The following is a 14,512-nucleotide window of genomic DNA, read 5'->3' as shown; positions in this document are numbered from 1 at the left end:
GTCTTCTAGACCTACGTAAAAAAAAAAGGGCCGAAATATACAATTGGCTTTGTTTGAGAATAAAATAATTCTGTATACAGTATGCATCACACTGCTTTATGCCGCTATTTATATACATTGTATAAAGACAGGTGAAATAGTATCTTCCTTTTTTTCAAAATTCTCTGATGGATTTGGCCACAGCCTACATATTGACAAGGTAAAGTGTGGATGGCTGCCATATATTGCAGTCCTGTAAGAAGGGCGGATGGCCGTGGCCATTTTGAGATATATCGTTAATCGGTCCAACTGTTCATTTTGTTTATTTATACTGTCCAACTGGAAAAAATACTTGAAAGGTGAAAAAATTGTTTGTTTTTGCTTTTTAATTATAAACTCTTTATTTTTCGAGGGGGATTAGCTCCTGAATCTTCAAAAATCAACAGACTAAGTACAAAAACACTCTTGATATCCATAAAGCATTTTATGAAATAGCGTTCGTTTCAACAGTCATATTTGAACCAAGTATACAAAGAAAGAGAGACAACTCCTGTATTACGACTCTTTACACGAGACTTGTAGTCATTCAAGTATAAGAAATTTAAATAAATGACTGTTGCATTTTAAACTGTCGTTCAATCAGTTCTTTTAATGATCTTTTTTCTATAGTTCATTTATTTAATAACTTTCCTTCTTTTAAAATCATTTCTTAAAATGAACTCTTTCTGTTGTTCGTCGTTTTTTCTTCTTAATTAAGGAGGCAGGGTGGTCAACAAAATTAACCATCAGATCCAACAAAATTTCTTTAAAATTGATTTGCTATGTTATTATTATTTTGTAACGAAAATGTCCATCAATTTTAACTTTGTTTGAATGTTTTCCTATATTTTTATATAGAGCTCTTTTTCATTATGAGATTTATTTGGTCTGAAAATGGCCATAACCATCCATCCCTCTTAATATTTCAAGATGTTAAATTTGAACTCTTTCTGCTTTTCATTCTTTTATTGTTTACTTTGCATGCCTATCTCCATAAACAGTTGTTGACTTTGATGAATAAAAGAGTAGGTACATGTAAGTGACCACGAATGTGCTAGCGTGACCAACACTCTACATTACACACTTGTGTACAAAATTTCACAGCTTAATAAAAAAATAGCTGTCTTCTACAATTTCATTAAGTCACACATTTTTGGATAATGTAACTGCTATAGCTGTAACACACACACACACACATGACATAGATATTTTATAAGTATTTATAATCGTATTCATAGTCGTTTGTTCAATCATCTATTCACTCCTTCTGTTTTTCTTCTTTAATGAATCTGCCCTCTTTCTCTGTAGGCGCTCCATATTAGCTTTGGCCAACCTTTGAATAAAAACAACAACTTTTATTGAGATACTTCTTCATTAAAAAAAAAAATTCAGCCTTATCTTCACAATTTAAATGCTGATCATACATGGGTTTTTTTTACAGTTGAAAGGAATGTTCCAATTTTAATCTAATAAACTGCAAGTAAATATTTGTATCAGGTATCGGTAAATAAAATCAATGGAGATGCAAAATTTCAGTAATTTTACATAAAACAATATTCACAACTTTTCACAAAGGACATAAATTTATTTTTGTTATCTATCAAAATTTGACCTAACACTTTTTTCAATATGTGAAATTTATTTTATGATCTAATTCCAGTTTTGTTAAAAACTGTCCAATTACATGTCTTGCAAAGCAACAATATGATTATATTAAGAAGGGAAGGATGTCAAACAAAAATCACAGGTGGCATTTTTCGACTGGAAATTGGACCCTCTTTCAGAGCAATGCATGTTTATTTTATGAAATGCATAACCTTTTTAACTCACCTTTTTGCAACTACTTTTTTGTATTCCTCTGTCATTTCCACAGGTTTCTTAGCTGAATTATATATCATTTCCCGTACTTTGTCAAGACAATCAGCCTGGTTCAACATTTGTGTTCTTGTTTTCTCTGATGTTACAACTAAGTCACCATCCTTTGTTATTCTACCTTTCTCCTACAAACAAAAGTTCTCACACCATCACTTTATTATCTATATTACAGTAATCAAATTATTCAGGGAAACATTTGCCCTTTTATTTTTGCCCCTTTTGTCCTCATTGGCAGAGGGCAAATTAACATGTCTCAAATTATCTCTCCTTTAACAGAACTATATCTGGGCAAATACAAGACGGGGCATAACTGTTTGCAAGTGAAGAAGGGGAGAAAAAAAGGTGGGATAAAAATAACACAGCTGTATACAGAATAAAGGATTTTCAGTGTGTTAGATTGTACAGAAATGAAAAAATTTGCTGATTATCTAAATCTAATGTAGATTTTAGAGTAGCAAGTAAAATTCTAAAGGTTGATAACTATTAATATTACAATCTTTTCAAAAGGTGCTTACCATCTGTCAACATATTCTGAACTACTCACATTTTCAATTAGATTTTTCTTGATCCATTCTGGTATCCATGTGGCACTCTCAACATGAAAACGTACTTCTACCTTTGAGCTAACTGAAAAAAATTAATCTGATACTCAGTGTTTTAAGTTTCAAACAGTAGGAACTCAGCAAATATTCCAAACTGTAATCTATAATAATTTGTTTTGGGGTTTTTTCTGCAACCTCCAAAACACAGTCTACCTGTATTTGTCTTCTTTCATTCATTAATGTTCAAATTTAAGTAAGGATAACTAAATTTTTTTCAGAGTTTTGTAAAAACTTAAAATAACCATTTGTTTGTCAGTTAGTTGGGAGGTGGCCTTATTAGGTGTTCTTCGCAGTTATTGTATGAGCTTAATCTCATTTATTTCAATGCAAACATATCCGAATAGAATAAACTTGTGCCATACCTTTATTTACATTCTGTCCACCTGGACCACTCCCTCTTACAGCTTTTATTGAAATATCATCTGTAAAATCATATTGAAAATATAACCATTTTTTGTCCACAAAAAAAGAAAATCAAAAAGAGATTTAACAATGCAAAAGTGTTTAAAACTTGATAATAGTACATGTAATCTCAAGAGGTTTGTGATGGCAACTGAATTTTATTCAACTCATTGTGTGTTTTCTATCCCCCCACCAAGGTTTAACTGAATTCATATATACCATCACAAATGATTGCAAATCTTAAATATGAAACATTCAACAGCACATAATTCTAGGCAATATTAAAATTTATACTCAGAAGTCAGAACTAAAACAAAAGTTGCTTAAAACACAAAATTGATTTAATTCCTCAAATGAACTTCCAATATATGCTATCAAATATAACAATACACAACATAACATGCAAACCTTTAAAAAGCAATCTTAAATTCTGTAGTCTAGAAATATTTCTTTGCACTTTTTATCCTTAATCAAACTGTAAATACAACAGTTTCTAAAATCTGCATGTCTACTTTTGTCAATTTCTGAAACAATATAAGAACTGATCTTTGCTTCAATGATATCTAAACCATGTAAAACTATTAAAAATTCACCAAAAAGCAGTTTCAATTAATATGATTTAATAAAAAACAATATATTTTCATGGGAATGAATGGAGTTCTAAATATTTGTTAATGCCCATGTGGTATTCTAAGAAGTGAATAGACATAAAAGACTCAAGAGTAGTATCCCTTATGAAATCCTTACTATCTTGCGAGAATTAGTCCAAGGTTTGCACTGCTAAATAATTTATATATTAAATTAAGAATTTAATGTAAAGTCTTTAATATGATGAAAAAGAAGTCCTTGATAGGTATGTCATAATAAATTTACTGAAGTGATTAATTTGACACACATTCATAAGGTAACAACTCATCAACCTCAAAGGATATGCCCCTGCTATGACATGGTACTTTTAAGAAGGTATGTTCTAATATCTTCAATTTTCAATGAATGCTGATTAACAACACTTTAATTACCTAAAGGTATATATCCTGTAAATTCCTCTTCTGTGTCATTATTATATGTATGCTGAAAGAGAGAAAACGTATTGACAAAAATAATTCGATAAGCAGAAAAGTGGCAACCTGTTTCATCTTAGGGGCAATTAATTTTCAGGGGTGTCATGAATACATATTTCATGGCTGGTTCTTATAAATGCCATCAACGCAACAAACAATATCTTAGTTTAAAAATTATAACCCATTGCGTGGATTTTGGGTGGTTTTTTTAACATCGTTAATGCACTTTCCGAATTTACTCAGTTAACTCGGTTCCATCTTTACCTTAAACTCGACTTTCCGTAGAAAATTCGGATCACTGTTCGGGTAAATGTTTTCTATCGAATATTTGCTTTTATATGTAGATGAACAAAGGCGGACAAAACTGTGGTAATTAGCTGATACATGAAGTTTTGTAAGACATGACCTGAACCGTCGTAGTGCCATATTTTTTTCGTTAACTCTCTTGTAAAAGGAAATTAGAAAAGGTACATTTTATGTGCATCAATTTACCCGAATAGGCCCAAATGAAACCAAAATGAACCTAATTGGAATTCAAATGGACATCCAAATGAAATTGGCCAAAATGAAATAAGCATGTCCATTAAAATAAAATCAAATGATAGTTTGCTGTATTCATTGGATTTTAAAAACATAACAATTTTCGAAAATTTGGCTGGAGTGGAGAAATATTATCCCTTGGAATTTTTCAGATGCCATTGGATGGTCTCAGTTCCATATTAATTTCATGAATTCTAGATCCTTCTTATCATTTACGCAGGGTTATAAAACATCTATTGCGCCCGTGTTGATGAAATGTATTCTCAATATTCATTGGCGGGTCCGGGGGGGGGGGGGGGGGGGGGTAATTATCTCAAATAAATGCTTTTAAAATTGCTTATTTAAAGAATTTCATACTGCATCCCATAATTTTGTTCTTATATGAAAAAAACCCTATTGATTTTTTATCGAAATAAAGTACATCTGGTGTTTACTATACTGAGTAAACATGTGAAAAATTAAAGAAAAAATACATAAAATTCAGTAGTATCGCTAAAAACACAGATTTATAATAACATCTACAATGTATTTCCTTCTCTATTCCTTTAAAAAAAATGATTATAGTTCATACAGTTTTGAACTGACAAGCTATTAAGTATACAAGTACAGGCGTTCGTTTTACTTTAAAAAGCCTATTAATTTCAAATGCATTGTTTAGTTATTTAACTAAAGTAATTATAATATGAGTTTTACTTCGTTTCATACGAAAAGTACAAAGAAAATTACATGACCCGCTTATGCGGGTTATGCTATTTTTCTGGAATGCTAGCTACCTTCATACCCACATGAAACACAAAAGAAAGCCTCTTTTTTTTTACAAGAATCGGAAATTCTGCTACAAAAATACCGTGTAAAGGGTTTATATGTAAACCATTATGAAAATTCCCAGCTTTTCAAAACTTTTCTAAATATGATCGCATCAGTACTAGTGCCGGATGATTTAGCGCACCCAGTACAGAGGTCACTTCAAGTTCCCTGAAACGACAATTGCTTTTACCATTGTATTACACACGTACCATCTTTTCAGCAGATAAATTTATCCCCATTATTTTGTCATATCCTATCATTTAGACCTTTATTTAAGAAGGCAATCGATAGAAATCAAAATCGATAAATAGTTCAGAATTTGAAAACATCAAAGACATAAAAAAAATTACCAAAATATCCATTTTTATAATAGTTTGTCGTAATTAGATTGAGTTATTTTTTGTTTCTTAGTGTTTCTTTTCTATTTAGCATAGACGCACTTTCTCGTTGCTGGAGAGGCTAGATATTATGCAAACCTCCCTTACCTACATATAATTTAACCAAAACGGCAAAACGCTCAATAATGCAGTGCACTCTGCTTTTGAAATAGATGTACATGTGAAATAGATAGTGATTAGATAAATGTAGATTAAATACAGTTGTATACGCACGGAAAACGTTCAAAAAGTCCTTGTTTATTGATAAATGATGAATTTTGCACATATCGGTTTTCATCAAATGGACCCCCCCCCCCCCCCCCCCTTTTCAAAATTGATGCATCCGTCTCTGATATTATTGTTATTTTGTGCGTAAGGTTTTCTGATCCGGACTCCGAAATTGTAGCTTGAGACGATGAAATAAATAGTGACAATAAAATATTACCTAATTTGCCTACATGTAGCTGGCGTCTTGTGTCGACGGCGTCATTATTTTCATAATTTTTCACAGAACCACTGAGCTGTTTCAACCAAACTTGGTACAGACGGCTGAATGAAGTTGAAGGGCTTTTTATAGATATATTTACAATTTTTTAAAAATCATAATACAAAGAGCACTAGAACATGTAGTTATCATGTAATCTTGTTCTCCGTGAAATTTTACGTAGAATAAACCCCAGCAAGGTCTGCAAAGAGGACTATATTATCAAACGACAGGGGTTCTGAACCACCCTGTGTTACGGCTTGCACACAATTAAAAATTTCAAGTAGGGAGCTACATTATAAACATAGATTATAAACATGCAGAAAAAGTTGACCTACGAAAAATTAGGCCTTAACTATCTTTTTTAAATGAAGAGATGCAGGGGTAGGTGGGGATGTGTTAAACCCCTGTATATCATGTACATGTACAGATACAGATGTAATGCATAAATGCATGCAGTGGTCTGTGTTGGTCTCATCCTCGTGCGCGGATCCAGAAATTTTACCCCGTGGGTGTCCAGGAGATATATGTAGTTTTGTTTGCCAGGGTGGTCCAAGGCCTATTTTTGGTAACATTTTAAAGTGAATTTTATAAGTCTTATTTTTCTTGGGGGGGGGGGGGGGGGGGGGGGGGTTGGGGGGGGGGGGTTGACCCCTCCGACCCAATCAATTTCAAATTAACTCATGTTCTGTGTTCTAAAGGGCTTATCCTTGTCTCAGAGCTGGCGTCCCACTTAATCAACATAAATCTACCTGTATTTTACCTGTATTTTTTCAATATGTTGGCTAAGTGGGAAGACACCTAGCGTTCTAGACTGTAGCGTGGAGACCAGTTCCTGAAGTTTATTGATGGAAGGCATCGTTGGAAACCCACGGTCAGTCGCGCTTCTCTTATTGTTACCCTATGGACGGAAGGGGCTAAAAAAGTTCCGTCTACCACACTCATGTTGTCTCAATGTAACAAAAAATAAGGACCCTCCATACACTTATACAGGTATATGAAAAAAGGTTTCGAACTTTAATAAGACATATTGCATATTAAAGGGTATATAACATAGAGTTTGTCATGTTACACAGTACGTGCCATTTTTACGAAGAAAAATATTCAAATACAACAGAGACAGCAAAGTACGATAAGTAAAATTGCTTTTGTTTTTTAAAGTGGAGAAATTTCATGAAATAAAGTTTTAAATTACTTAATTTTTCATGTTTAGGATCAATTACAAATTATGTCATATACTGTAAATTGAAGATTTTTTAATCTTGCATGAAATGGCAGATCAATCTAACTGCATAAAATTTCCTTGATCTTAATCATGTTAACAAATCCTTAAAGGATTGGACAATCAGTATGCAAATAAAAAAAAATCAATATCACAGGGGGATGGTAACACCCCATGCTCATTGGGATGATGGCACTTGATATAAAAACATAGGATATGTTACTGAATCTGTCGTCTATATAGAATAAAACACAACATGAGCAGGAAATTTTTTCAAACTTTTGAAATCATCACCAAGCTGTGATGTTTAAGGACACCCAGACTGGTACATTTATAAATGTATACATCCCTGGCTGCAATATGATACACTCAAATGTCACAGACTACAGCACATTTTTCACTCTGCACACCTCTGCCGATTCCTATCTCGTCTCATCATATTAGTATCTTATCTCATCATATATGATGCAGGTTACGGAATCGGCCGAGGTTTGCCGAATGCACATTTTTTTATCATCCATCAGGAATGACTGCATATGTATCGATTCCATGCAATAAAATCATTAAACAGACAAGAGAACAGTTCAATAAATTTTAACTTGTTTAATAAATTCAGAACAAGCAATATATTGCTATCTATCCATTGTCATCTTGCAGATAACATCATGAACATACATGTATATATGATACATACAGTTTGTCTTCAGAAAACAAATGTATTTCTTAACATTGTGTAAACCTACATGTAAAATTGTTTGGTTATTAGAACTGCAATACATGGGGATGTGTATGCCCAATAATTATACTGACAAATGGACAAATGAATATGGGCTGAATATTTGAAGTAGTAAGATTCTTAACATACAGAAAGTCCATTTAAAAAACAAGACTACAAGGTCTTTCTTGCTGTAATTTTATATACAATTTTAGCATACAATGATAAAATGAGTTTTTATGGTAACTTTCTTTTTCAAAGTCTAAATACTTTATAATGTATCTTATCACCAGAACAAAGTCTCAGAATTAAACAAAATCCATTCCTTGGGTAAATTTAGATTCTTTGAATACATCAATGAAAAAATGAAAATAAAATGCATGCAAAAAGATAAATAATAATTGTCTACAATAAAAGCTTGAATTCTACAGTTTATAATTGTTTTCACCTTTTGTGTTTTTCCCCATTTACCTACAATCATGTGAATATTTAAATTCTTGCCTTAATTTTGACTAAATAAACTCACCAATCCTGTTATACAAAAGCAAACAATTTCCCTGTTTGCGCTAAGCCTATTATTAAATGCCCACAAACTATGTAAATTATGTGTAACCCTCCATTCTTACCAATGGAGTTTTCATTGGTCATTGTTGACAGTCAGAATTAAAATACCCAAACCCTCTAAAATATTAGTGCAGGACTTATTCCTATTATCATAAAAATAATAATAATGGATTGGAATTACATCTATTTTTTGCTTTCAGTGACTGGATATCAAACTTTGTATAAATTTCAAAATTGTATAACTATAAAGTTATCAAATTATAGTGTTTATCTATGAAAAATACTTGAAAATGTTTATCCATCCTTGTTTTTTTTTTTTAGATTATAAAACTTATTTTCTAAGAAAAAATCTATTAACAAATAATTGCTTTAAATTTGGACTGGAGCAATAGATAGTCATACATAAAACTTAAATGTAGAAAATTCACACTACAGACATTTAAATCCTGTACTGATGAGAGGATTTTTTGGAATGTGGAAAAAAATCAAAACAACAAATTCAAAAGGAAAACAAAACATGATTTAGAGGTAGAACCTTGGGGTCAATACGTGGAATTGAAAATATGGCCATGTTGTACAAACAGTGACTGAACACCATATGTAGGCTGCTTATCCCTGAAGGCAAAATTGGAACAGATTGATACAAGACAGTCACCCTCACTGATACAAGGCAGTCATGATTACGGGGCCACTTGTCAGATTATGACGCTGGTAATGTTCACTACACTAACAAGCACCTGCTCAAAGGCGGTGACATTTTGGCAGTCAGCTCTGGTCAGTGGTAATCAACTTGTCTCAGAACAGGACTCTAATGAATTTTTTAACACAGGAATTAACTGAATTGTGATTGATCAATGCTTCCTAAATGTATATATAAATCTCATAAATATCAAAGCACTTTCATACATATACTGATATAGTTGAAGCCATTTGTGTTTTTTTCCCCTTTTACATATATATCAATGTGAAAACAAAATAACAGTGTTTATACTAATGAAAAATATAGATATATGTAAATATAATAATATACTAATAGATAACAATTTTTACACTTTGGTATCTTCATGCATGGGTAGACTAAATATTGATATTAGTAAAAATAAAACAGCAAAATAAACATCAAGTCATAACACAAATAAAATATATCTCAAAAGAATATGTAATACAACCCTTTTTTATGCAAAATTGCCTTAATTTAAAAAAGTGGACAGAAAAGAATCATTAAAATATTCTCTGATACATAACTTATGACTCTCACAGCACACAGAAAAAATTCCACAAAGGTGTTAAATCATTTTTTTCTTTTATGACTTTTCCTTTTCACTATAAGATCATACATAGCATCCATTGCCTCTGTCAGTCCCTCCCCAGTTATAGCACAGGCCCCTATTATAGACCACATCTGTCCTGGGTGGAGATCCCTCAGTCCTAGTAATGTCTCTATCTCATGGAGAGACAGAGAGTGTTGTAAATCCTGTTTGTTAGCTATCACTAATAAAGGAAGTTTCTGATTGTCCGGAGCTTTGAGTAAGCGGATAAGTTCTAACTTGGCCTCCTCAAGCCTTTCTTTATCTTCACTGTCCACTACGAATATAATTCCATCAGAAGAACGCGTGTACTGATTCCACAATGGTCTTTTGTTGTCTTGTCCTCCTACATCCCATATCTTAAAAGTTATTCCCTTCGCACTACCCTCCTTTACCTTGATTGTCTCACAGTTGTAACTAATTGTCGGGGTGGCGTTTGTGTATTGCTCGAATTTCATGTGATACAAGATAGTAGTTTTACCGGAGGAATCCAGACCCAGCATTGTTAGTTGCACAGATGAGGAACTCCCCATTCCTCAAAAAACAAGCCACACACACAGATCACGGCCCATCTCGCCCGGGCTGTTGACTTAGGGTACACATAATCAATTTTAACACGCGGAGCTGGTAATTACCCCATTCTTATAGTACTCGCCGGTCGTAAATAAACACATCCCGAGTCCATCCTAAATGACTAAGTTTTTGACACCTGTCCAATTTTCACACCTATAAGGGGTGGACGGATTAAAGATCAAACTGCCGAGTAAAGATCAAGCTGTCAAGTAATGCTCGTTAACACTGTTCAAAAACCGGTAAACAATCCCAAAAGAAGAAGATTTTTGCTACAAAACAAAAGAAAAGTGCATTGAAAGTATTTCGTACGCTTCAAGGTATCCATTTCCGGTTCACATTGCAGTGCTGCCATCTATATATTTACCTGGCGCATTTATTTTTAGACTTCAATGTACTATTCAGTTTTTGCATCGATTTTAACATGATGGTAGCGTGGCCGAGCGGTCTAAGGCGCTGGTTTAAGGCACCAGTCTCCTCGGAGGCGTGGGTTCGAATCCCACCGCTGCCAATTATTTTTTTTATATCAATACCACACACGATGAACGCTGAGATGCCACTAGTATGGCAGTTTTATCCCACTCAGTGAAAACTAACTATTTTCAAAGAATTGTTAGAAAAGCACTTATTAAATCACTGATTCTATCTGGATAACTCATTTATAACTTGAATAGAATTTCTAGGTATAATTCTGGAAGCTATGTTTAATAAGTTATAGTTTTAAAACGGAAGATGCCTGTTTTGCTCTCTTGTAAGATTCGTATTAAATAAAAGTCAATTCAACCAAAGATATATGATGCAATTTTTTGACATCATAAAAGCACGTTTTTCTCCCAAACATTTTTGGGGGAAAAACGATATAACTTTTTATTTGAGTCACAAAATTTACAAGCTTAATTTTAGCCAAATATATTTGAAGTTGCCCTTGAAGGCGGGAGTAGATTATAGATGAATCTGAATTGGTGCCATTTTACTCAAAACAATGCAGAATAAGCAGGGACCTTATTCACAAAGCCTCCGTAAATTTCGCATCAGGGCAATCCTTTCAACAAACAAAATACGTGTTTTCCATTAAAAGTTGATATTTACATTTTCAACTGTATTTGTCTGTGATAACATTACAAATCATGGCAATTTTGAACCCCAAAGCCCAAAAATTTCATAAAAGATGAGCGACACAAAAATGGTATGTCTTTTAAAAAGCATAACAGATCAAGGGTATTGGCTGCGCCGCGTACATTAAATAAGATGGGGGAACAAGATAGCGCAAATGCCCATTTGATTTGGTCGTAAAAAACCAATTTCAAATTAATTTTTTCCAAACAAATATAATAGTATACAAATATTTAATGCTTTAGCAGTCAATAGACCAGAATATTTTTCCCGAGGTGCAGGGAACAGCTCAGTATGATCTATTGCCCGAGGCCTACAAGGGAAACAATTTTGGTCTATTGACTGTTCAAGCGTTAAATAATTGTTTTATTACCTAATTCCTTTTTTAGTTTTCGGGGTTTACAATTTGCATATTGCATATGGTTTTCGTGCCATTATGCAATATATACTAAGATTTTTTTTTCATCTTTTACATGCACAAAACCTGTTGCATGCATTACAACATCTCAATTTAATATTAGTTTACACAAAGAAGGGGGAATCTTCAACCCATTAGATTTTAAATACATGTAGTATTTTACCTTATATGATGCTTTAAAACTATTGATTTTTTGAAACTCCATTTTGATAACATTGAATTTGGTTTCACCAATTACTAAAAACAGCGTTTATGTAAAGGAATATACGTTCCATGAGAACTATCAAAAGGATGTAACATTAACATACCAGCGTTCTGAAATACGTTGCCGGTCCTATAGATCGCAGTCTATTGACCGGCGGTCCAATAGATCGAAGTCTATTGACCGGCGGTCTAATAGATCGCAGTCTATTGACCGGCAGTTCAAAATAGACGCAAATATTTAACATGTCATAAAACAACAAAACCCCTTTGATTAGGTAATAAATGATGTTATATTACAAGTTTACAAAAGCACAATTTCTAACTATATTCAGTTTTGAATATTTTAACAAACGATAAGAAAACTAAATAAGTTTTGGTGATATCGAACCCACAACCTAAATTAAAACCCTACTTGGGCCCCTTTTGTTTTTGATTTATGTCAATGCTGTTGCACAAAATATGTTGTCCTTTTGTAGATTATACGCAGATGATAATTCAATCCAGTATGCGGATAAAAACTTAAGAAATGTACAAAATGTGTTAAATCATGACCTTAGAATATTAGAAAAATGGTCTAATGATTGGTTACTTCAATTTAATCCCAATAAAACCAAAGTTGTATTTTTTACCAAATCAAAACGTAATGTAACACCAGAACTGTCAGTTAGATATTGTTTCTTGTCATAAACATCTAGGCCTAACGCTCTCTGATGATTTGAAGTAGTCTGTGTACATCAGTGATATAGTGAACATCGCTTGTAAAAATTAGGACTACTTAAGAAACTTAAATTTACTTTAGGCAGAGACAAACTATCAAAATTATATATAACCTTTGTAACCCCAATATTAGAATATGCTTCTGTTGTATGGGATGGTTGTTCTTCCGCAGAAATTTAAAAGTTAGAAAAAGTACAGCTACACGCTGCAAGAATTGTTACGGGACTTCCAATTTTGGTCTTAAGGGAATCACTGTATTTTGAAACGAGTTGGGATTCTCTATCTAAAAGAAGGGAAATAGCTAAACTAACGATTATGTACAAAATTCATTGCAATCTTGTACCACATTATTTAGTAATACCAAAGCCCATTGAGCTCAATTTCGTAGGTAAAAAAAAAATAATTCGCGAATAAACGCGAAACTTTCGCGAATAAACGCGTAACTTTCGCAAATAAACGCGAAACGTTCGCGATATAACGCGTAACTTTCGCGATATAACGCGTTATTTTGCGAATAAACGCGAAAGTTTCGCGAATAAACGCGAAAGTTTCGCGATATAACGCGTTACTTTCGCGAATAAACGCGAAATTTTCGCGAATAAACGCGTAACTATCGCGATGTAACGCGTTACTTTCGCGAATAAACGCGAAACTTAAGTATAAATATTGTTATTTCATAGAACCCCTATGAAGAATAATTACTGAAAACAAATATATTAATTTAAATAAAACAAAATAATATTATATAAAGATGTAAATGAATTAGATTTAACCTTATACAAATTAACATAAATTCAAACGTAGGAAATCTTTAAAATCCTAGAACTGATTTTCAAAGGACATGATGCATTGCGCTTCTCACATTCTAATGGGCGCTGTATTATTGAAAATGGGGCAGCAACATATTTTAATTAAAGCTGCTTGGTCCGATTTTATATCAAATTTTATGCACTCTTTTAAACGATGGCTATGCTTAGTATATGTAATAATAATAGACATTGCAGTAGTTTTACCCGTCATTTATGCCAAATTTCAATGAAGAAAAATACGTACAAAATTTGCTAACAAAACAAACGACATTAAAAGGTACCGCGTTATTTCGCCTCGATCATGTTAAATTTCACCCCTGACGACGAGACGGGTATGGTTGTATTACGAATTTGACACCGCTTTAAATAAGGGTCGAAATGATCAGACAAATTACAAATAAACATGTGTACGTTTTGTTCGCTAATATTTCTAAAGTCTGCTTTCTTTACAATCGATGCATAGCATGCGGATTGAATAACCCCAATCATTCGGGGGACGAAACCAAGCGGTTTCCTTTTCTAAACATTCCCGTGATGCATTTTGGTTTGTTTTTTCGTTTGCCCAAAGAGAAATTATTTTTATTTACTTTCAATATTTCTAACTTAGAAAGGAGACTGATTCTGCTGGTGTAAATAGGAGAAAGTCCATAACTTTCTAAGATAAATGATTTGTATGAAAAAAAATGTGATACTGTAATTACAAAAAA

The 14,512-nt window shown here is 32.9% G+C and overlaps 2 protein-coding genes and 1 non-coding gene across 3 annotated transcripts; 1 reads left to right on the top strand and 2 right to left on the bottom strand.

Annotated features, from left to right (window-relative positions):
* Positions 1 to 1,139: 1,139 nt before the first annotated feature.
* Positions 1,140 to 4,406, bottom strand: LOC128166627 (peptidyl-tRNA hydrolase ICT1, mitochondrial-like). Its single transcript, XM_052831914.1, has 6 exons — positions 4,223 to 4,406; positions 3,917 to 3,968; positions 2,858 to 2,917; positions 2,438 to 2,520; positions 1,849 to 2,018; positions 1,140 to 1,351 (listed from the first exon to the last, which is right to left on the bottom strand). The coding sequence occupies exons 1-6, from the start codon at positions 4,382 to 4,384 to the stop codon at positions 1,273 to 1,275; spliced, it is 606 nt and encodes a 201-aa protein (XP_052687874.1). The 5' UTR covers positions 4,385 to 4,406; the 3' UTR covers positions 1,140 to 1,272.
* A 3,570-nt stretch (positions 4,407 to 7,976) lies between these two features.
* Positions 7,977 to 10,884, bottom strand: LOC128166628 (ADP-ribosylation factor-like protein 4C). The gene has a single exon (XM_052831915.1). The coding sequence runs from the start codon at positions 10,505 to 10,507 to the stop codon at positions 9,959 to 9,961; it is 549 nt and encodes a 182-aa protein (XP_052687875.1). The 5' UTR covers positions 10,508 to 10,884; the 3' UTR covers positions 7,977 to 9,958.
* An 89-nt stretch (positions 10,885 to 10,973) lies between these two features.
* Trnal-aag (transfer RNA leucine (anticodon AAG)) lies at positions 10,974 to 11,055 on the top strand. Its single transcript has one exon. It is a non-coding gene; the product is annotated as a tRNA-Leu (tRNA).
* The last annotated feature ends 3,457 nt before the right edge of the window (positions 11,056 to 14,512 follow it).

Source organism: Crassostrea angulata, chromosome 10 (genome assembly GCF_025612915.1).
Source record: "Crassostrea angulata isolate pt1a10 chromosome 10, ASM2561291v2, whole genome shotgun sequence".
In the NCBI taxonomy this organism is placed as follows: domain Eukaryota; kingdom Metazoa; phylum Mollusca; class Bivalvia; order Ostreida; family Ostreidae; genus Magallana; species Magallana angulata.
This window is presented reverse-complemented; position numbering and strand designations above follow the sequence as displayed.